At 43.2% G+C, this 22128-nt stretch overlaps 1 protein-coding gene across 8 annotated transcripts in view; it reads left to right on the plus strand.

Moving 5' to 3' along the window:
• Positions 1 to 22128, plus strand: part of fstl5 (follistatin-like 5) — a 568620-nt gene that overhangs the window by 127577 nt on the left and 418915 nt on the right. For 2 of the 8 annotated variants that reach the window (XM_048534768.2, XM_059645024.1), the window contains exons 1-2: positions 5394 to 5677; positions 9736 to 9788. The exons of 2 other annotated variants lie outside the window; for them this stretch is intronic. In XM_048534768.2, coding sequence (XP_048390725.1) covers positions 5582 to 5677; positions 9736 to 9788 — 149 coding nt within the window. In that variant the 5' untranslated portion in view covers positions 5394 to 5581. Of the gene's footprint in view, positions 1 to 5390; positions 5678 to 9735; positions 9789 to 22128 lie in introns of those variants that run through there. 4 more of the 8 variants (XM_059645034.1, XM_059645021.1, XM_059645030.1 and 1 more) reach the window with 4 other exon arrangements.

Here is a 22128-nt window from a genome sequence, read left to right on the forward strand (position 1 = left end):
GTGAATCTAACTGCCTTTCCAACCCAGCCAGTCTGATATGAGAGGTATCCAAACACACTTCCTGCAGATATAGTCTCCAGGGACAGCCAACTGTTCTCTAATTTCCTACATCCAACAGGAGGAGCATATCACTCTACTGACTACCATCTTTGCCCTTTAAAAATTAGCTAACATAGACTTGCCTAAAAACCAGTTTGCTCAATCAAGCCACCACAGACCGTTGCTGCTAACACTCTGTGCTGGGAGAAAATAATCCAGATAAATGAATGGCTGGGGAGATGGTGCAGGGGGCAAGGATTCAGACTTTTGGATCATTGGGATGTCTTCTGAGGCATAAGAGACATATTCAAAAGGGATGGGTTTCTCCTGAACTGGAGGAGGACCAATATCCTCACAGGGAGATTTATTCAGCCTTCATATGATTGTTTTGAAAGATCTTATATTTTATATTATACAAGAAGAAGCTTTAAATCCAACTTTTTATAAAGTCTACCCCTCTCTTATCTGCGCTTTTAAACTTTAAGTATGCAAAAGAGAAAACAATTAAGGTGTAAGTATTAAAATCCAACACTCAGCTTAATTCCCAGCAATCAAAACAGCCTCTTACTCAGATCCTCTATAAGGCGGACATTCTAAACAAATGCTCGGCCCTCTCTGGCTGTGATTCCTGGAGTAAGCTTTACAAAATAAGATTCCTGCTCTTCATTATTATTCCACCACTACTAACGCTACTAATAAATCCTTAACAACTGCATGAAATAAGTAAATCTCCTGAACTCAGTCCACTACAAAGAAGATCCCTCCTAGAACCAACGAAAACCATGTAAAACAGTCTTCTTCTGAACTCCTCATCTCCCTCTCTCCTCCCTCCTGTGTTCTAATTTTCTTTGGACTATAAAAGTTACAAAAGTAAGATGTCAGTTAGGAAGATGTGCTTGGAATTTTGAGGAAGTTGAAGATAGATAAGCCCCCTGGCCCTGATGGGATTTATCCAAGGATTCTATGGGAAGCCAGGGAAGAGATTGCAGGGCCTTTGGTGATGATGTTTTTGTCCTCACTGTCCATGGGCATAGTGCTGGAAGATTGGACAGAGGCAAATGTTATTCCCTTGATCAAAAAAGGAAATAGGGATAATCCCGGAAATCATAGGCCAGTTAGTCTTAATCACTTGGATAGGCACAGTTTGATTTGTGACAGTCAACATGGATTTGTGAGGGGTAGTTCAGGCCTCACAAACCTTATTGAATTCTTTGAAGAGTGACCAAACACGTGGATGAAGGTAGAGCAGTGGATGTGGTATACATGGATTTAAGTAAGGTGTTTGATAAGGTTCCTCATGGTAGGCTCATGCAGAACGTAAGGAGGCATGAGATGGGGGAAATATGGACAATTGGATTCAGAATTGGCTGACTCTTAGAAGACAAAGGATAGTAGTGGATGGAAAATATTCAACATGGTGCTCAGTCACGAGTGGTTGTAGAATCATAGAATCCCTATAGTATGGAAGCAGGCCCTTTGGCCCAACAAACCTTAGAGCATCCCACCCAGACACATCCCTCCTGTAAAAAATTTAGCACGGCCAATCCGCCTAACCTGCATATCTGTGGACTGCGGGAGGAAACCAGAACACCCAAAGGAAACCTACGCAGACATGGGTAGAATATGCAAGCTCCACACACACCGTCGCCCGAGGGTGAATTCGAACCTGGGTCCCTGGTGCTGTGAGGTACCACAGGAATCTGTCCTGGGTCCTCTTCTATTTGTGATTTTTATAAATGATTTGGATGAAGGACTGAAAGGATGGATTAGTAAGTTCATGGGTGGGTCGTGTTGTGGACAGTGCGGAGGGCTGTTCTAGGTTACAAAGTGACATTGACAGGATGCAGAGCTGGGCTGAGAAGTGGCAGATGGAGTTTAAACCTGAAAAGTGTGACGTGATTCATTTTGGAAGGACAAACTTAAAAGCAGAATACAGGGTTGACAGCAAGCTTCTTGGCAGTGTGGAGGAGCCGAGGGATCTTGGGGTTCATGTTCACAGTTCCCTGTAAGCTGCAACCCAGGTGGATAGAGTTGTTATGAAGGCGTATGGTGTGTTAGCTTTCATTAATCGAGGGATTGAGTTTAAGAGCCATAAAGTTGTGCTGCAGCTATACAAAAGCCTGATTCAGTCACATCTGGAGTATTGTGTCCAGTTCTGGTTGCCTTATTACAGGAAAGATGTGGAGGTTGAAAAAGGTGCAGAGGAAATTTACCAGAATGTTGCCTGGAATGGAGGGAAGGTCTTATGAGGAAAGGTTGAGAGAGCTATGGCTTTTCTGTTTAGAACGATGAAAGATGAGAGGTGACTTGATAGTGTACAAAATGGTCAGAGGTATAGATAGCATGGACAGCCATTGACTTTTTCCTCGGGTGGAGGTAGCTATTATGAGGGGGCATAGTTTTAAAGTGATTGGAGGTCACTCACTTTAAGTGGGAGATGTCAGAGGTAAACTCAAAGAGTGGTTGGGGCGTGAAATGTATTGCCAGAGAGGGTAGTGGAGTCGACTACATTAGGGGCATTTAAGCGGCTAATAGATAGGCATATGGATGATAGTATAAGATAGGGGTGGAGGTTGGATAGACTTTAGGATTAGGGTCAAAAAGGTTGGAAAAGCTCAGCAGGTTTGGCAGCATCTGTCGAGGAGAAAACAGAGTTAATGTTTTATGTCCGGTGAACTGAGGAAGGGTCACCGGACTCGAAATGTTAACTCTGTTTTCTCCTCCGTAGATACTGCCAGACCTGCTGAGCTTTTCCACCAACTTTGTTTTTGTTCCTGATTTACAGCATCCGCAGTTCTTTTGGTTTTTACTTAGGATTAGGGTAAAAGTTCAGCACAACATCATGGGCCGAAGGGCCTGTGCTGTGCTGTACTGTTCCATGTTCTACGTTCTGTCATGACATCTTCCATTATTTTACTAATGGTTGCGAGTAGACTAATGGGATAGTAATTGGCTGGGTTGGATTTGTCCTGCTTTTTGTGTACAGACAAACTTGGACAACTTCCACTTTGTCAAGTAGATGCCAATGTTCTCAATGCACTGGAAGAGTTCGGCTACGGGTGCGGCAAGCTCTGGAGCACAATTTTCAATACTATTCCCAAAACATTGTCAGGGCCTATGTAGTATCCAGTTCCTCTAGTTTCTTGATACGCTGTAGATTGAATTGAATTGGCTGAAAGCTGATATCTGTGATTGCTGAGAGCAACTGAAGGCGGCTGAGATGGATCAATCACGTCTGGCTAAGTAAGTGCTTCAGCCTTATCTTTTGCAAGGTTCTTTTTTCAATCATTGAGGATGGGAATATTGGTTGAGCATCCTCGTCTAGTGGGTTGAATAATTGTCCATCACCATTCATGACTGATATGCCAGGAGTGATCAGTTGGTTGTAGGATAGCCTAGCTCTATCTATTACTTGCTGCTTAAACTGTTTAGCACACAAGTTGTTCTGTTTGGATAACACCACTTTTTAGATATGCCTAGTGTTGCTCCTGATATGCCTTCCTGCACTCCCTAGTGAACCAGGTTTGATACCCTGACTTGATGGTAATGATTGAGTCAGAAATTTGCAAGGTCATGAAGTTCAAGTTGTGTTGGAGTACAATTTGGCTGGTCTTGATGGCCCACAGTGCCTCATGGATGCCCTGTCTTGTGTTGCTAAATTTGTTTGAAGCCTGCCCCATTTAGCACAGTGATAATACCACATAAGACAATGGAGGATATTCTCAATTTGAAGGTGGGATTTAGTGTCATGAGGACTGCACAGTGGTCACTCTTACCCTTACTGTCATGGACAGATTCATCTGCAGCTGACAGATTTGTGAGGATGAAGTGAAGTATGCAGCAGACCCAGTCTGACTGTTATATCCTTTAGGACTTGACAAGCTTGGTCAGTAATGTTGTTGCTCAGCCACTTGGTGGTAAACTCTGAAATTCCCTATGCAGAATACATTCTTGTGCCCTTATAACCCTCATGCTGTCTCCAAATTTTGTCTAACATTGAGAAGCACTGATTCATCATCTGAAGGAGGATGCAATGTTCCCTTGCCAATATCTGAACTAATGCTATAGGACACTAATGGGGTCCAGATTCAATATTGAGGATCCCCAGGCAAATTGTACCCACAGTGCCTCTGCTGGGCATGTCCTGCTGGTGATTCAGGACTTACCCAGAGATGGTAATCGTGATGGTAATGCCTGGGACATTGTCTGTAAAGTGTGATTCTGAATTTGACTGTGTCAGGCTGTTGCTTGACTAGTTTGTGAGACATTTCCCAAACCTAGTCAGAGCAGCAAGGGGAGAGGAAGAAAGACAGAACAAACCTAGGGGTGAACAGTGGCAGCAGAACTTCCAGGTAAAATCCTGAGGAACAAGGCCCAAATCAACTGGGCCAGTGGGCTGAGGAATAGCAGATGGGATTTAATTTAAATAAATGTGAGGTGTTGCATTTTAATAGGTCAAACCAGGGCAGGACTTAAGCGCTCAACAGTAGGGCCTTGGGCCTGAACACTCTCGGTCATAGCATGAAGCAATGGGATTTGGTGTAAGTCCCTGAACATAAACGGATGAAAAAAAAGGACATATGAACTGAATTTTCTTTGTCAAAATAAAATTAGAGATCTAGAGGTACAGGTTCATAGCTCTATGAAAGTCAAGTCACAGATTGCTTGCTTTCATCAGTCAGAGCACTGAGTATAGGAGTTGGAATTTTTTGTTATAGCTGTACAAAACATTGCTGAGGCCACATCTGGAGTACTGCATACAATTCTCGTTGCCCTACTATAGAAATGATATCATTAAAGTTGAAAGAGTACAGAAAAAAAAGGATGCTACCTGGACTGGAAGGTTTTGAGTTACAAGGAAATGTTGGATAGGCTGGAACTTCTTTTCCCTGGGGCACAGGAGACTGAAGGGTGACCTTATAGAGTCTATAAATTATAACATAAGGTGGATAGCTAACAGCTTTTCCCCATGGTCAGGGAGTCTTAAACTAGAGAGCATAGGTTTACGGTGTGAGGGGAGCGATACAAAAGGGTCTAGAGAGGCAGATGATGGATTGTCTGGAACGGGCTGCCAAAGGTAGTCGCGGAAGGGAGTACAATTTCATTATTTAAAAAGCATCTAGACGGGTCCATTGATGGGATAGGTGTGGAGGGATATGGACGCTGGGTAAGTTGGAAGATTGTCGAAAGAGGCGAGATCCAAAGCGCTCGCTAAATGAAGCGCCGCTCAGGGTACTGGTGGCGGAGTCTAGGTGCAAGTCACGAATGCGGTGGAGCTGGCTGCAGAGCACGGCAGAGCGCGAGTCATGGAAGAGCGCGCGTCATTGGAGGGGCGTGGCAGAATGCGTGCGCTTGGAGCTGTTTAGTCGCTCGTGCTGGTTTTGCCGGCTGACGCTGTACCCAGAGGGTACCAAGGAGTAGGCAGCAGCCAGGTTGTCGCCGAAGCGACCAGGAACGCAGTTGCGATTGGGAATTTTTGCTGCTTTTATCTACATTTCCCCTTTAGCTTATACACTGAGCTGTTTCTCTTTGAGCTAATTTTATGCTGAAACAAAAAAAATCAGTTCGTGCGTCCTTGTTTTCATCCGTTCATGGCCAAATCCCATTGCTTCATGCTACGACGGATTGTGTCGAACAGGTGAGAAGATGTATTTATTGGGGGAGGAATACAGTATTAACCACTGAAAATGGGAGTAGTTCTTTGTTCGTGAGCTGTTACATAATTGCCTTTTAAGTATCGGGGTTTACAGATTCTTTTACCGAAACAAACAAATGTGTGACGGCTGATGAACAAGCTTCCGTAAAGAGACGGTGTAGGGGAGGAGAGAACGTTCAGAATAGGCAGTCTAAATTGAGCGAAGGCAGTGTTGTAACCACTGAAAAAAGTACGCTTTCCATAGTAATTGCGAGTTTACAGCAAACAGCGCTTAACATACCGCAGCTATACCGCTGATGAGATTGGAAATCTGTTCGTCATGTACTTGAAGGCTTATGGACCAATTTAAAAGTAATAAATCTGAACAATTGGCGTAACTGTGGTTTGTACACAGTATTCTGTAGGGTTGTCCAGAGTTATTCTTTCTCTTGTCTACATTGGTAAAATCAATTTCAGATCACGTGCATTTTGCGGTTGGCTGAAGAATGAGATGTATTTTTCGGATTTTGGGGGATAGTTCGTGACTTTTAATGAGGGCTTGCACTTTGCAAGGCACCTAACATGCAACAATTATTAAAACATTTTAGATATGTAAAATTTCAAAGCAATTCCGAATATTCCCCCACCTTTTTAGACTTTTTTAAATTGAGAAATTTTAACTTGCGCGGCATTCTGAGTGGTTGCAAATATAGTGGGTTGCAAATACAGGGCTCCATTTGGCAGCTGTGAAGAACGCGATTCTGGTGTGGGATGAAGTTCAGCCTCAATTTAAATGTGAATCAACTGAGCATTTTATTCATTGAACTGAGCTACCGGGAGAATATATTAAGCAACAAAGAGTGTCAGACTCTTAAATCTCCTGTGATGAGATTTTACCGCATCTGCCGCCAATAATTCCATTGACGGTTATTTAACTCCATTTTTAGGGCTTGTTGCCTAACGATATTTACACCTCGTTGCATGCTTGCTAGCAAATCAAGTAGCCAGTCCTATACAGCGTTCAAGTCATTTTTAAAATTCCAATCATTACATACGAGGACTAGTTAAATTCCGAAGTTATGCTGTAAAATGTGTTCCGAGGTTGTGCTGAAGATGAATGCTAAAATTAAAAATAATTGTACAGCTCAGTACTTATGAGCGTGGATATTTAAGGCGAGACTGCATTGGAGACGATTCGGGATAGGGACATGTTTCTTAATAATCTAAAACAAATGGATTATATTAAAGAAGCAAAAACATTTTTTGGACGTAATCCATTTCTGTTTTTGAAATAGCGAACTTCCCTGTCGGATAATTGACTGTGACTGTTGATTTTGCAAAAGCTGTCTAACAATTCCAAATAACAGCAATGCTTAAAATTTGATTTACGATCAAATGGTGTGTTGGAAGCTTTGAAGAATCATACTGGAGCTTGAAATTGGAGTGATTTTCGTTTGATATTACCGATCACGTACTAATAATTTCAAGGCTGACCAGAATTGCAAGGAAACTAAGATTTTATTAGCTATTGTTAAAAATACTGCGGATACTGGAAATCTAAAATAACACCAAAATTCCCGAGAAACTCAACTGGTCTGGAAGTATCTGTGGACAGAAAACAGAACTAACATTTAATCTGGTGTGACTTTTCTTCGAAAGTCAGATGTTCAGTTGAAAGGCTATAAAGTGGCTAGGGTAAAGTGCTGCGCTTAGAACTTTTGAGCATCATTGCGACAATCTAGCAAGCTAAGCTTGGAGTGGGGCAGTAAATTAATATAGCTAGTCAGGAAGCTCATGGTCATGTTTTGAGGATGGGAATTATTCTGCAGAATAATCATCCAAATAAACATTCATGGTTCCTTTTTGAAAGCTTTCTGATGTTATATTTAAGAGCTCAAAGAAAACAAAAGGTCAGCTGACTTGTGTTTCACTCTCAGCTGTCTATTATAGACATAGAAAGAGAAAACATTGCTCACAAATGTTAAAAATTGAAGCAAAACAGAAAAAGTTCAACTACACAAAAGGTTCATCAGCATATAAGTAGAGAAAAATAAATTAAAATTTGAAATGTAGGTGCATTGCCAGAGGAAAAAACTCTTAATTGCTTGACATTTTGATCATTCCCCCCATTTCAGGTTTGTATTTTGTGGCATCATTTCTGTTTTGGGAACAATCAGTTTGATGTCTCTGTCGTGGTGACTGAGTTTTCCATGTCAAATTGCAGGACAAAAGGTGAAACATTACTGATAGTGTGTGATCTCTCCTATGTGATGGGAAGAAACCATTCTTTTCCAAATATGATTGTCTCTTTCAGGAGAATCACTGAGCTGAGTATTGGGTCAAAAAAGTGAAGGACGATAGCACTGTTCTGTTGACCTAAGGGTTACACAAAGTGACTTACAGTGTTAAAGTGCCAGGAGCACTGGGCTGAAGACATTAATGCATATTGAAGATCACATTTGTAACTTATGAAAAAATGGCTTACCTGACAGTATTGAAATGACATTATACTGTTGGATTTAAATTAAAAATTTAAAAAAACCAGTAGGGTACAAAGGCTTAATATGAGGAGAAATTACAAGTAGTACAGGCTTCTAGGAACATTTCAAGTGTTCCAGAATTAAGCTTTTATTTAGAGTGAATATCAAAGTGTACAACTCTGCAAGTTGCCTCTACTAACTGTCCCAGAATGACCTCAGTAGTTACAGCCCAACTGAAGAATATGACTTTTGATACCATTGGGAATAATTTTATGTCCTAATACCTGTTGAAATCACCGTTAATATCACAGACTGCCGGGCCTCTCCACTGGAATTCACAGGCTGCCTAGGGGTGTGCAAGAAGGTTTCAACAAAATATGAACTGTTGAAATGATAATCAAAATCAGTTAGAATTGATGCTGGGGCAACGACAGCTGAATATCCTTGTTAATTTGAAGTGTTATCTATTGTATATGAATCAGGTTTCTTGGTGTTCTCATGGATTTTTGTTGATGTGTGGAAAGGGGACAAAAAAAATTAAACTTGCCCATGAGTGAAAACATGGCAGCATTTTGTATTTTGATGCAGCACATAGAGGGAAAATTGGAAAGATAGTGTGTAGGCCGTAAAATAATCTTGCCCTTATTTTTACTTTTTATTTTATCTGTTGTTTGTAAAGCAGCAGCTTGCAAATGCGAGGGATGAACTGGATGCTTTGAGTCAATATGTGAAAGTCCAATTTTAGAATAAGTATTTTTATGCCTTTGGTGTCAGTTTATGCATGTACTGTTTTACTGGAACAACACTGATCAAAACAGGGCTTGTTACTGCAGCTGAATTATATTAAAATAAATCATTCATACTGGTGCATATATTACAATTCCATTCGTGAATTTTCAATAATTGAAATGCTGCATCTGTCTGCTGTGTGCTCACTGTCATGTTTCACAAGTCTGAAGGATAGTGGACAAGAAAGTAATGTAGAAACATGTTAACTGTCAGTTTATCCAGAGGATGACAGCTGGATGTCAGACAATTTTACTAAGAAGGTTTGGCTGGAGGTCACAAAGGAGGTGAACAGTTTGAATGCATGCTGAAGAGATGGATCCAGTAGGGGAAACAGTTTATTGAGCCCATGAGAGCATTGATCAAAGATTCTTGATGGTTGAACACAACATTATAAGCAACCATGTGACGTCCCACAGGGAGGGTGCAGCTAGTACCTGATTAACAGAGATAATCCATTGGCAGGGTTTTCCTGAAAGCCAGGGAATTTAGCTGGTTAACTCCAATTCTAGTGAAATCACAGGCCCAGCGTCACAGAGGAGTTAGAAAATGTGGAAACATGTTTATTTATTTGTTCACAGCATGTGAGCGTTGCTAGTTAGGTTAGTACTTATTCCGCATTTCCAAACTGCCAATAAGAAAATGAGATAATACGGTGCAGATACATCTGTAGTGCTGTGAGGGAGGAAATTCCATAAGTTTGATCTGGGACAGCAAAGGAATATTAATATAATTCTAAGTCAACTTAATGTGTGGGAAAACTGACTTTTGAAGGTTATTCATGTTTTTTTCCAGGTTCTCCACCCCCAGTCCTGCCTCCACTTGCCTGAGAAAATCCACCCAAAAAGGTTGAAAACCCCTGACTTATTATATACTTTGCTCGGTAATGATGTCAGTAAATAGGAAAATGTTAAGCCAGTTGGAAGAACAATATTTTGGAATAATGGACCACTTAGATAAAATTTAAATAATGTGTTATATCAGTAATCCACATTTAGTGAATATACCCAAAATAGTAAATTTTTGAAATGATCAAATGGCACTGTACATGATGAGTGGATAGTTCAAGCATTTTATAGCAGGCATCTGAGGAAAATTGACTTGGAATTATTTTCTGAGATAGTAGGAACTGCCGATGCTGGAGAATCTGAGAGAACAAGGTGTAGAGCTGGATGAATACAGCAGGCCAAGCAGCATCAGAGGAGCAGGAAAGCTGATGTTTAGGTTGAGACCCTTCTTCAGAAATTGGGGAGGGGAAGGGGCTTCTGAAATAAATAGGGAGAGGGGGGAGGTGGTAGAAGATGGATAAAGGAGAAGATAGATTGAGAGGAGACAGACAGGCCAAAGAGGCGTGATTGGAGCCAGTGAAGGTGAAGGTGAATGTAAGTGGGGAGTTAGGGAGGAGATAGGTCAATCCAGGGAGGACGGACAGGTCAAAGAGGCAGGATTGGGTTAGTGGATAGGAGATGGGGGTGGGGCTTGAGGTGGGAGGAAGGGTTAGGGAGGCAGGGACGAGCTGGGCTGGTTTTGGGATGCGGTCGGGGGAGGGGAAATTTTGAAGCTTGTGAAGTCCACATTGATACCCTTGGGCTACAGGGTTCCCAGCGAAATATGAGATGCTGTTTCTGCATCTTTTTGGTGGCATCATTGTGGCCATGCAGGAGGCCCAGGATGGATATGTCGTTCAAGAGTGGGAGAGGGAGTTGAAATAGTTCACAACTGGAGTGTAGTTGTTTGTTGCGAACTGAGCGTAGGTGTTCCGCAAAGCAGTCTCCAAGCCTCCGCTTGGTTTCCCCGATGTAGAGGAGGCCACAACAGGAATAGCTAATACAGTATACCATATTCGCAGATGTGCAGGTGAACATCTGCTTGATGTGGAAAGTCTTCTTAGGGCCTGGGAGGGGGCTGAGAGGGGAGGTGTAGGGGCAGGTTCAACACTTGCTCTGGTTGCAGGGAAATGTTCCGGGGGTAGTGGGGCTGGAGGGGAGTGTGGATGGACAAGGGAGTCACGGAAAGAATGATCCCTCTGGAAAGCAGATTAAGGTGGGCAGGGAAACTGTTTTTGGTAGTGGGGTCAGACTGCAGATGGCAGAAGTGTCGGAGGATGATGCGTTGGATTCGGAGGTTGGTGGGGTGGTATGTGAAGACGAGGGGGATTCTGTTTTGGGGGGAGGGGGTGTGAGAGATGAGTTGCAGGAGATGCAACAGATACGGTCATGGGCATTTTCGACCACTGTGGAGGGGAAGTTGCTGTCCTTCAAAAATGAAGACATCTGAGATGTCCAGGAGTGGAATGCCTCATCCCGGGTGCAGATGCGGCAGAGGCGAAGGAATTCGGAAGAGGGGGTGGCCTTTTTGCAGGAAGGTGGGTGAGACAAGGTGTATTCTAGATAGCTGTTGGGGAGAGAGGTATCAGAGATGGTCCAGGTGAACTTAAGGTTGAGGTGGATGCTGTTAGTGAAGTGAATTATCTGTTTGAGCTCCTTGTGGGAGCACAGGGCGGCGCCGATAAGAGTCATCAATGTAACGGAGGAAGAGATAGGGGAGAGTGCGTGCAGCTTTGAAAGAGGGATTGTTCCACGTATCCTACAAAGAGGCAGGCATAGCTTGGGCCTTTGCAGGTACCCATGGCCACCCCCTTTGTCTGTAGGAAGTGGGAGGAATTGAAAAAGAAGTTGTTGAGGGTGAGGATGAGTTCGGCTAAGCGGATGAGGGTGTCATTGGAGGGGGACTGGTCGGGCCTGTGGGACAGGAAGAAGCAGAGGGCCTTTAGGCCATCTGCATGGGGAATGCAGGTGTATAGGGACTGGACGTCCATGGTAAAGGTGAGGTATTGGGGACCAGAGAATTGGAAGTTTTGGAGGAGATGGAGGGCATGGGTGGTGTCCTGGACATAGGTAGGGAGTTCCTGGACCAAAGGGGAGAAAATGGAGTTGAGATAGGTAGAGATATGTTCAGTGGGGCAGGAGCAGGTGGCGACGATGTGTCGACCAGGGCAGCCAGATTTGTGGATTTTGGGAAGGTGATAGAGACAGGTGGTGCAGGGTAGGGGAATGATGAGGTTTGAGGCTGTGGGTGGGAGGTCATGAGAAGTAATGAGGCTGTGGTTGGTTTGGGAGATGATAGTTTGGTAGTCGGGGGTGGGATCATGATCAAAGGGGGCGGAAGGAGGAGGTGTCAGAGAGCCGGCGTCTGGCCTCGGTGATGTACAGGTCAGTGCGCCATACTAAAACTGCACCTCCCTTGTCTGCTGGTTTTGTGAGGTGTCAGAAGGGAAGAAGCCAGAGGAATATAAGGAACACCTAGGGTTACATGTAAAGGAGGGAGTGAGAAGGGTAATTCGTAATACCAGGGACAGAAAGAAATCAGATGATTTATATATGGACACCAAGGGTTGGAAAACAGCCTGGAAAGTTGGAAGAGGTTGGTAGCCACAAATGAAAAGGAATGTGGAACATTATGATAAAAATTTTAATGTGTGCCCAAAATAACCCTGACAAAAATGTAAAGAAGGGAATCCTCAGACACAAAAAACCAGTAGAGAGACCCTGGGCAAATCTACAAATTGACTTGTAAGTCCCCCAACCTCAACTACCAGATGAAAGAAGTACAACTTGGGGATAGTAGATAGTACCAAATGGGTAGAGGCATTTCCCATTCCAACTGATACCACTAAAATCATGGTTTACTAAGGAATACTGAATCAGATCAAGGGACACATTTTACAGACCAGGTGATGCAGAATGTCATGACACTGCTAGGGATAAAACAAAGGTTCCATATTTCCATTGGGATAGTCAAAAGTATGAGTCAAAATTTGAAGAATATGGTGGTCAAAATGGTGCAGAAAGACCAGACCACTTGGCTAACAGCGCTTCCTCATATCCTGATGATAATAAGAAGCACAGTAGCCTCCTAGAACAAAGAACAAAGAAAATTACAGCACAGGAACAGGCCATTCAGCCCTCCAAGCCTGTGCTGATCCAGATCTTCTATCTAAACCAGCTGCCTATTTTTCCAAGGATCTGTATACCTCTGCTCCCTGCCCATTCAAGTATTTGTCTAGATACGTCTTAAATGACGCTATTGTGCCCGCCTGTACCACCTCTGCTGGCAAAGCGTTCCAGGCATCTACCACCGTCTGCACAAATAACTTTCCATGCATATCTCCCTTAAACTTTTCCCCTCTCACCTCGAAATCGTGACCCATAGTAAGTGAGTCCCCCACTCTGGGAAAAAGCTTCTTGCAATCCACCCTGTCCAAAACTCTGCAGGATTTACTCCTTATAGGTTGATAACAGCTTGTGAGGTGCATGGCCCAAAGCCACTGTTAGGATCAGACCTTCCGAGCCAGAAGTAGATGGAATCATGAAAGATAAGTGGGTACACTGGCTGGTAGAGTGTAAAAGAAGCAAATTATATGGTCACAAATAATATGGGAAAGAAGAAACAATGAAGTAAAGCCCACTTTGATTCAAGACAAAGCCAATGATACCTGTACATCAAAAAAAATCCATCCTGGCCCCAAGGTTTACACACCCACACGAAGTGACAGACAAAGCAAGTCCATCTGTATACAAGGTGCTAACAGCTCCTCACTAGAGCGGCTGATATCATATTAACCAGTTAAAATGAATTTGGAGGAGGAGGCAGGATAATTATCACCATTGACACATAATGTTGGGAGAATGCAATGCTCCAGAGTTAGGAAACTTAGACTGGGGCTGGTCTTGGGCCCCAGACTTGGAGATAATGCACCCAGAGCAACTTGAGCAAAATGGAAATCTGGCAGGTGCACTATTATCTGTGAACCCCTTATGGGTCAGATGGACTCCTCAGGCTCACCAATGGAAATGAAAACAAAGGAAAAAGATAACGGGGAATAAAATGGATGATACATCCACTCCCCAACCAAAATGGATGAGAGGACGGGACAGAAGGCTGAAATCAGCCCTTGACAAACATGAATTGGCTGAGGGAGTAAAGAGATTAGCACTATAAATACCAATAAAAGGAATAAAATCAGATTGACTGCACATAAGAGCTGAAACTACATTTGTTTTGTAGGAAGAAGAATCATTATGGGAAAGTGGTTATCATTATCATTGTTTTCCTTGAAATGACGGTTCCTCCCACAGTGAATGCTTTGACTGATAATTTTAATGAATGAGAGGGCCAACATTGGTTAATTGTGAGCAATGCATATTACATGTTTGAACAAATATCACAGTAATGTTCGCGCGTTGGGATGAAATGTGGGTTTTTGTATATCACAATGGCATGTCCCTGGACAGTTCCAACCTTCTTTGACCCAGTGGTGAAGAAAGCAGAATTATCTGTTACATGGTCTGTGACAATTCTTAGAGGACTTATGTGGTCAAGGAAAAATTTCCTGAGGTTCTGAAATTGCGTGTAATTATGAGTTTAGTAGGCTGGGTTACGGTGGACTATAAGTCTGCGGTTATCCCAAAGATCAGAGAGGTTGAGGAGAATTTAGGTATGTGTCCAGAAACAGGATCAGCTTTCATACTTCTTAGGGACATCCTGCCCTTGCCTCAGCTCAACTTATGGTATCACAATGACCCCTGAAACTACCTCAGAACCACAGTGCAGCAAATGTCAGAGAGGTACAGGGGCAGTGAGATGAGTTCTGGGAGAAATGAATGAGATAGTTACTCTGGTACCAGGATATGGGCACGTACACGTGGTTTTTAAACTGTCAGATATGCAGATGCAATCCTGGTATGATAGCACAATCCAGCACCTCTTCGACCACCTACTCCAAAACCCACTTAGTCGTAGTAAATTCACATCAAAAAGAAAAAAGAAGAGAGAATTGATAGAATGGATAGAGTTAGCAGGAGCAGGTTGTGCATCGGGGTAGCAACTGTTAAGACCCTTGACGTAAAAGAATTGGAGGCTCAGTTAAGTTCCCTCTAGGAAAAGATGAGGGTATGAGGGTCTACCCTTCTGACACTTTTTGTAATTCGTTATCCTTTGTTGTCCTGCTAAGGCATTTGGGGCCACTTCTTTATTTTTCTGCACTCCTGTTTCCTCAATCTGTGGCTGCCATTCTTCTCCTGCCACTGCGCCTTGTTTGGGTAATTCATCTACTTTTCTATTCCCCTCTGTTGATAACTTAGAATGAGCTTTCACTTTCATCCCCCATACGTTTTCTCTTTCACCTTTTCAAAGATTATCTCAATGATGAGGCAGATGTTATGACCATCTGCTGACACAAAGCCTCCGCCTCCCATAAGGGTAGGTATTCAAAGAACAAAGAAAATTACAGCACAGGAACAGGCCCTTCGGCCCTCCAAGCTTGCGCCGATCCTCTGTCTAAGCCTATCATCTATTTTCTAAGGGACTGCATCCCTTTGCTCCCTGCCCATCCATGTACCTGTCCAGATACATCTTAAAAGACACTAATGTGTCTGCGTCTACCACCTCAGCTGGCACGCGTTCCAGGCACCCACCACCCTCTGCATAAAGAACTTTCCACACATATCTGCCATAAACTTTCCTCCTCTCCCTTTGAACTCATGACCCCTGGTAATTGAGTTCCCCACTCTAGGAGAAGGCTTCTTGCTATCCACCTTGTCTGTACCCCTCATGATTTTGTGGACCTCAGTCAGGCCTCCCCTTGATCTCCGTCTTTCTAATGAAAATAATTCTAATCTACTCAACCTTTCTTTATAGTTAGCACCCTCCATACCAGGCAACATCCTGGTGAACCTCCTCTGCACCCTCTCCAAAGCATCCACATCCTTTTGGTAATGTGGCGAACAGAACTGTATACAGTACTCTAAATGTGGCCAAACCAAAGTCTTATACAACTGTAACATGACCTGCCAACTCTTGTACTCAATACCCTGTCCGATGAAGGAAAGCATGCCAAATGCCTTCTTAACCACCCTATTGACCTGCTTTGCCACCTTCAGGGAACAATGGAACAGAACTCCCAGATCTCTCTGTACATCAATTTTCCCCCGGACCTTTCCATTTACTGTATAGCTCGCCCTTAAATTAGATCTTCCAAAATGCATCACCTCGCATTTGCTGAGATTGAACTCCATCTGCCATTTATCTGCCCAACTCTCCAATCTATCTATATTCTGCTGTAATCTCTGACAGTCCCCTTCACTATCTGCTACTCCACCAATCTTCGTGTCATCTACAAACTTGCTAATCGACCACCTACACCTTCCTCCAAGGTAATTCTATCAGAATGTTGCACAAGTCGATAATATCTGAATAGATAGTAGATCCTAGAGGGGGAATTTATCTAGGCAGCTGACTATATATGCCACTGCTGCCAGTTCAGCTGTTTGAGCGCTCATGATCTTTGGCAGCTTGAGAGCTATGTTATCTAATTCTTGTTCTTGCGCATCATCCATATAGAAATCACAACCAGTTCTCCATTCTCTGTTATGTACAGATGAAGAGCCATCAACAAAAATTTTTACGAGTGATCCGTTAATCACTTGCTGTTCTCTTATTTTTGTCTTTGTTTTTTGTCTTGGATATTCCCTGGATTCTCTTTACCAGTATACCCTCCATTTTGTTTTGATACAGTTCCCTGATAAATTAAGTTATCTGGTAACATGGTAGTCACTTTTAACCCTTTTTACCTCAGTGTTTCTCCCCTGCAATAACAGTGTCCAGTAAAGACATTTTGTTTTGGCTAACAGTGCCGTCATTAGTATGTCCATCCAGCAACATCTAAATGGGTGCAAGTGCTGTCAGAATTGTCAATGGGCTCAACTCTACAATTTGGGTAAAACATGGTACTGCCAAAATACTGCCAATAAATGCCTTTTACATGCCAAATATCCCGCTCTACTAGCGTGAGCATGTGCGAGGCGTAGGCTACTGGTTTTGCAATAAGACCACTGATATTGTGGAGTCTGTTGCAGCCACCTCCATGGAGAATGGTTCAGCTGGAGTTGCGGATTTTAGGGCCGGAGCACTCACCAAGCCCTGTTTCAAAGCTACTATTGTTTGCGCATGTTCTTGTTTCTATTCCCATGGGGTATTTTTCTTTAGTAACATCATTAGTGGTGCTGCCTTTTTGGCAAAACAATCAATATGGTCTCTACAATATCAATCAAGCCCAAAAATTATCTTAATCTCTTCACATCTGTGGGGATAGGAAGTCCAGCTACAGTTTCAATTCTTTGTTTGTCTTTTTCTTCTTCCTGGAGTTAACACCACTCCCAAGTAACTCACTACCTGCCTCATTATCTGAGCCTTTATCAGATTCACTTTTAACCCAAGTTCACTTGTCAAACCTGTGTATAGTTCTCTGCTTCTGGGTAGTTTGGAACAGCTCCTGGGGGTCATCCCCAGGCTGACAATCCCCCACACACTTGGCTACATCTCTTTAGCATAAGGGGTGGTGTATATAATATCAGGTGGTAGCAGTTGCCCTCTTAGCACTGCTAGCTGTTATCTCCTAGTGATCGGGGGAGCAGGGGGCCATAGGGACAGTAGGACTTTCTCCTGCCCCTCCCTACATAGGGGGACCCCATTCCCCTGGGTCCTCCTCTCTATATCTGGCTGCGTCATCTGTTCATCCTCCTCATTTGACATCACCAACTTCCATCCCTCCTCAAAGGGTGCAGTCACAAATGCACGTATTATCCCTTTTTGTGCAGATATCCAACTCTTTCAACTCTCTGTCTGCTTCATATGCTACGTATGATTGCTTGAGGTTCCTTTTCGCTCTTGTGCTGACTTATGCACTACATTCACAGCTGTTTTCAAATTGCAACACTGTTTCTTTAACTCTTCCATCTGCATCAGAGCCCTTTGAGTTTCCAATTCACTGTTTTCCTTTTCGTTTGTCAGTTTCTCGCACTGCTTTTCATACTGGTTCACAAGCACAAGATTTACATCTCTAGCTATTTAAATTCCCGACCTTCTCAGTCACTTTCTATCTCTTCTTTAAGATGTGTTACCTCTGTTCGCAGCTTTAGCTCTTGCTGAGCTTTCCTGTCCAGCCTTCTAACAAATGGCCTATTGCCACAGCTTTCAGCACTTTCTCAAAGTGCCTTCTTCTCATATCATCTTTTGCCAGTCTTCAAAGAGTATGGTAAACCCCATGCGTTTCCATTCCTGTACCAGTTCGACAGGTATACTCACAGCACTTTGACCATTTCCCAGCCGTGTACTGTTGGAGAAATCCTCTCCAGTCAGAGTCCCCTGAGCCCATATAGGCTAAACCTGGTAAGGACAGCAGTTTTCTTCCCTCAAGGACAGGAGTGAACCAGATGGGTTTAAAATCAATTCAGAGATCGTCAGAATTGCCGATGCTGGAGATCTGAGATAACAGGGTGTAGAGCTGGATGAACACAGCAAGCCAAGCAGCATCAGAGGAACAGGAAAGTTGACGTTTGGGTTTGGGGCCTTCCTTCAGAAATGGTGAAGGGAAGGGAACTGGGACATTAATAGAGAGAGGAGGGGTGGGGCTGGTGAAGGTAGGTGGGATGGTGATAGGTGAGTGCAGGTACAGAGTGGTGGGGGTTGGTCAGTGGGATGGGTGGGGTGAATAGGTGGGAGAGAAGATGGATAGGTTGTGTCAAGTCATGGAGGCAATGATGAGTTGGAGGATTTAACATGGGGTGAGTTCAGGGGTGGGGAGATTTTAAAACTGGGGACACCGGCTTTGAATCCTGCCATGACAGATGGTGAAATTTGAATTCAATATCTGGAGTTGAAGAATGTAATGATGACCATGAATCCATTGATGATTGGCAGAATCCATTGATGATTGGCAGAAAAACCCATCTGGTTCACTAATTTCCTTTAGGGAAAGAAACTTCCATCCTTACCTGGTCTGGCCTACATGTAGCTCCAAACCCACCTCAGTGTGGTTGACTCTTACTGCCCTTTGGGGAATTAAGAACCAGAAATAATTCCTGGCCGAGCCATTGATGCCTTCAGCCCATAAATGAATAAAAACAAAATTAGACTCTTAGTTCCATCCAGATGTTTGTTGAATTCAAACTCCACCATCTGCCATGGGAGGTTTCAAACCTGGGTCCCCAGAACATTACCTGGGCCTCTGGCCTCTTAATATTTTACTGATCATACCACTAGGCGCACTGCCTTAAAGGCTCTGCTTTTCAATTTAGCTCTTAATTCTTCTAATTTGTTTCGCCCAATCTCTGTGCAGGTTAAAGTCAACCACAATTACAGATGTTCCTTTACTGCATGCATCTCTAATTTTCTGTTTAATGCCATTCCCAATATCACCACTACAGTTTTGTGGCATATATACCACACCACTACTGTTTTATTGCCCTTTGGCCGATTCTCAATTCTACCCGTACGGATTCTACATTGTCTGATCTAATATCTTTCTTCAAAATTGACAATTTACAACTGACAATCCTCTTTAGCTAGTAATGCTAATTCACTGCCTTTTCCTTTTTATCTGTCCATCCTAAATGCTGAATATCCCCGAATAGTCAGTTCCCATCCCTGATGAGACGTCTCCGCAATCCCAACTGTACCACAGAATATGCATCCGTTTGCATGTTGAATTCATCAAATTTATTTCAAAATATCCATGTGTTCATGCTCAAAGCTTTAAGGCTTGGCTTTTTAAAGATCCTTGCCCTATTCCCACTTTTCTTTTCACTGTGGCCTTGATTCTGGCCTTTGATTCCTCTGCCTATCATTTCTCTTATTTCCCTTTCTGTCATCTGTTCTTGTGCCCGACTGCCCTTCATCTGACTCCTTGCATATGTTCCCATGCCCCTGCCAACCTCTGTATTTCTGAATGGCAGGCAGTAACTAGTAGGGTACAACAGGAAGGTGGTAGGGGGGCTCAGAACCAGGGGTCATAGTTTAAGGATAAAGATACATCTTTTAGGGCTGAGATGAAGAGAGATCTCTTGACCCGGAGAGTCATGAGCCTCAATAATATCATTGTGACAGAAGGTTGGAGCTAAAACGTTGTGTTTTCAAAAAGAAATTAGTTCTAGCTCTTATGGTCAAAGGGATATGGGGGAATGGTGGGATTATGGTTTTGAACTCAAATGATCAACCATGATCATATTGAGAGTCAAATGGCCTACTCTTGCTCCAATTTATTTGTGTCTATGTTTGTTCTGGCAAGAGGTCTCTGGACTTTAAACATGAAGTCTGCTCCACAGATACTGCCAGACCTGCTGAGTTTCCCTAGCATTCTGTTCTTATTTTTTGCTAAGTGATGCTACTTGAGACCTTTCATCATTTTACTGACAATCGAGAATACACTGATGGACCAGGAAATGATTTAGTTGAATTTGTGTTGCTATTTATGTACAATACAGAATTTTTGAGATCAATGCTTTTGGTGTTTGTAAATTCCACTTCCATACAGGAATCTAATCATGTGGTCCATCCTTTGAGAGATCCTTCTCCCTTGAAATCCTCTGACTTACTGATTAATGAAATGTTTCTCATTGGTGCCATTCTTAAATGAAGCATTAAACTAAAGTTTGATCATTTTGGTACTTCAGAGAGACATTAAAGTTCCCACCACACCTAGGTTTAGCTTGTGATACAAATCATTTATCTATCTGATGTTCTCCTGCCCTCCCAGAAGGATTCCATTTCCCATGTGGTCACATGATTCAAAATATAAGAGATAACAAGATGTAGAGCTGGATGAACACAGCAGGCCAAGCAGCATCAGAGGAGCAGGAGCTTTCCTGCTCCTCTGATGCTGCTTGGCCTGCTGTGTTCATTCAGCTCCCTACCTTGTTATCTCAGATTCCCCAACATCTGCAGTTTCTTCTACCTCTGATTTAAAATATACTTCTTTTCTCCTATACAATAGATGAGCCATAGAGGTTTTGATTACTGATGAATCTCCAGTGGCATACACCTTGGAGAAGTTATCATTGGCCATTGTCCAGACTAACAAACAATAACAATAACAATTTAGAACATAGAACATAGAACATAGAACAGTACAGCACAGAACAGGCCCTTCAGCCCACAATGTTGTGCCGACCATTGATCCTCATGTATGCACCCTCAAATTTCTGTGACCATATACATGTCCAGCAGTCTCTTAAATGACCCCAATGACCTTGCTTCCACAACTGCTGCTGGCAACGCATTCCATGCTCTCACAACTCTCTGCGTAAAGAACCTGCCTCTGACATCCCCTCTATGCTTTCCTCCAAACAGCTTAAAACTATGACCCCTCGTGCTAGCCATTTCTGCCCTGGGAAATAGTCTCTGGCTATCAACTCTATCTATGCCTCTCATTATCTTGTATACCTCAATTAGGTCCCCTCTCCCCCTCCTTTTCTCCAATGAAAAGAGACCGAGCTCAGTCAACCTCTCTTCATAAGATAAGCCCTCCAGTCCAGGCAGCATCCTGGTAAACCTCCTCTGAACCCTCTCCAAAGCATCCACATCTTTCCTATAATAGGGCGCCCAGAACTGGATGCAGTATTCCAAGTGCGGTCTAACCAAAGTTTTATAGAGCTGCAACAAGATGTCACGACTCTTAAACTCAATCCCCCTGTTAATGAGAGCCAAAACACCATATGCTTTCTTAACAACCCTGTCCACTTGGGTGGCCATTTTAAGGGATCTATGTATCTGCACACCAAGATCCCTCTGTTCCTCCACGCTGCCAAGAATCCTATCCTTAATCCTGTACTCAGCTTTCAAATTCGACCTTCCAAAATGCATCACCTCGCATTTATCCAGGTTGAACTCCATCTGCCACCTCTCAGCCCATCTCTGCATCCTGTCAATGTCCCGCTGCAGCCTACAACAGCCCTCTACACTGTCAATGACACCTCCGACCTTTGTGTCGTCTGCAAACTTGCTGACCCATCCTTCAATCCCCTCGTCCAAGTCATTAATAAAAATTACAAACAGTAGAGGCCCAAGGACAGAGCCCTGTGGAACTCCACTCACCACTGACTTCCAGGCAGAATATTTTCCTTCTACTACCACTCGCTGTCTTCTGTTGGCCAGCCAATTCTGTATCCAAGCAGCTAAGTTCCCCTGTATCCCATTCCTCCTGACCTTCTGAATGAGCCTACCATGGGGAACCTTATCAAATGCCTTACTGAAGTCCATATACACCACATCCACAGCTCGACCCTCATCAACTTTTCTAGTCACATCCTCAAAAAACTCAATAAGGTTTGTAAGGCATGACCTACCCCTCAC

The sequence above is a fragment of the Stegostoma tigrinum genome, chromosome 1, assembly GCF_030684315.1.
Source record: "Stegostoma tigrinum isolate sSteTig4 chromosome 1, sSteTig4.hap1, whole genome shotgun sequence".
In the NCBI taxonomy this organism is placed as follows: Eukaryota; Metazoa; Chordata; class Chondrichthyes; order Orectolobiformes; family Stegostomatidae; genus Stegostoma; species Stegostoma tigrinum.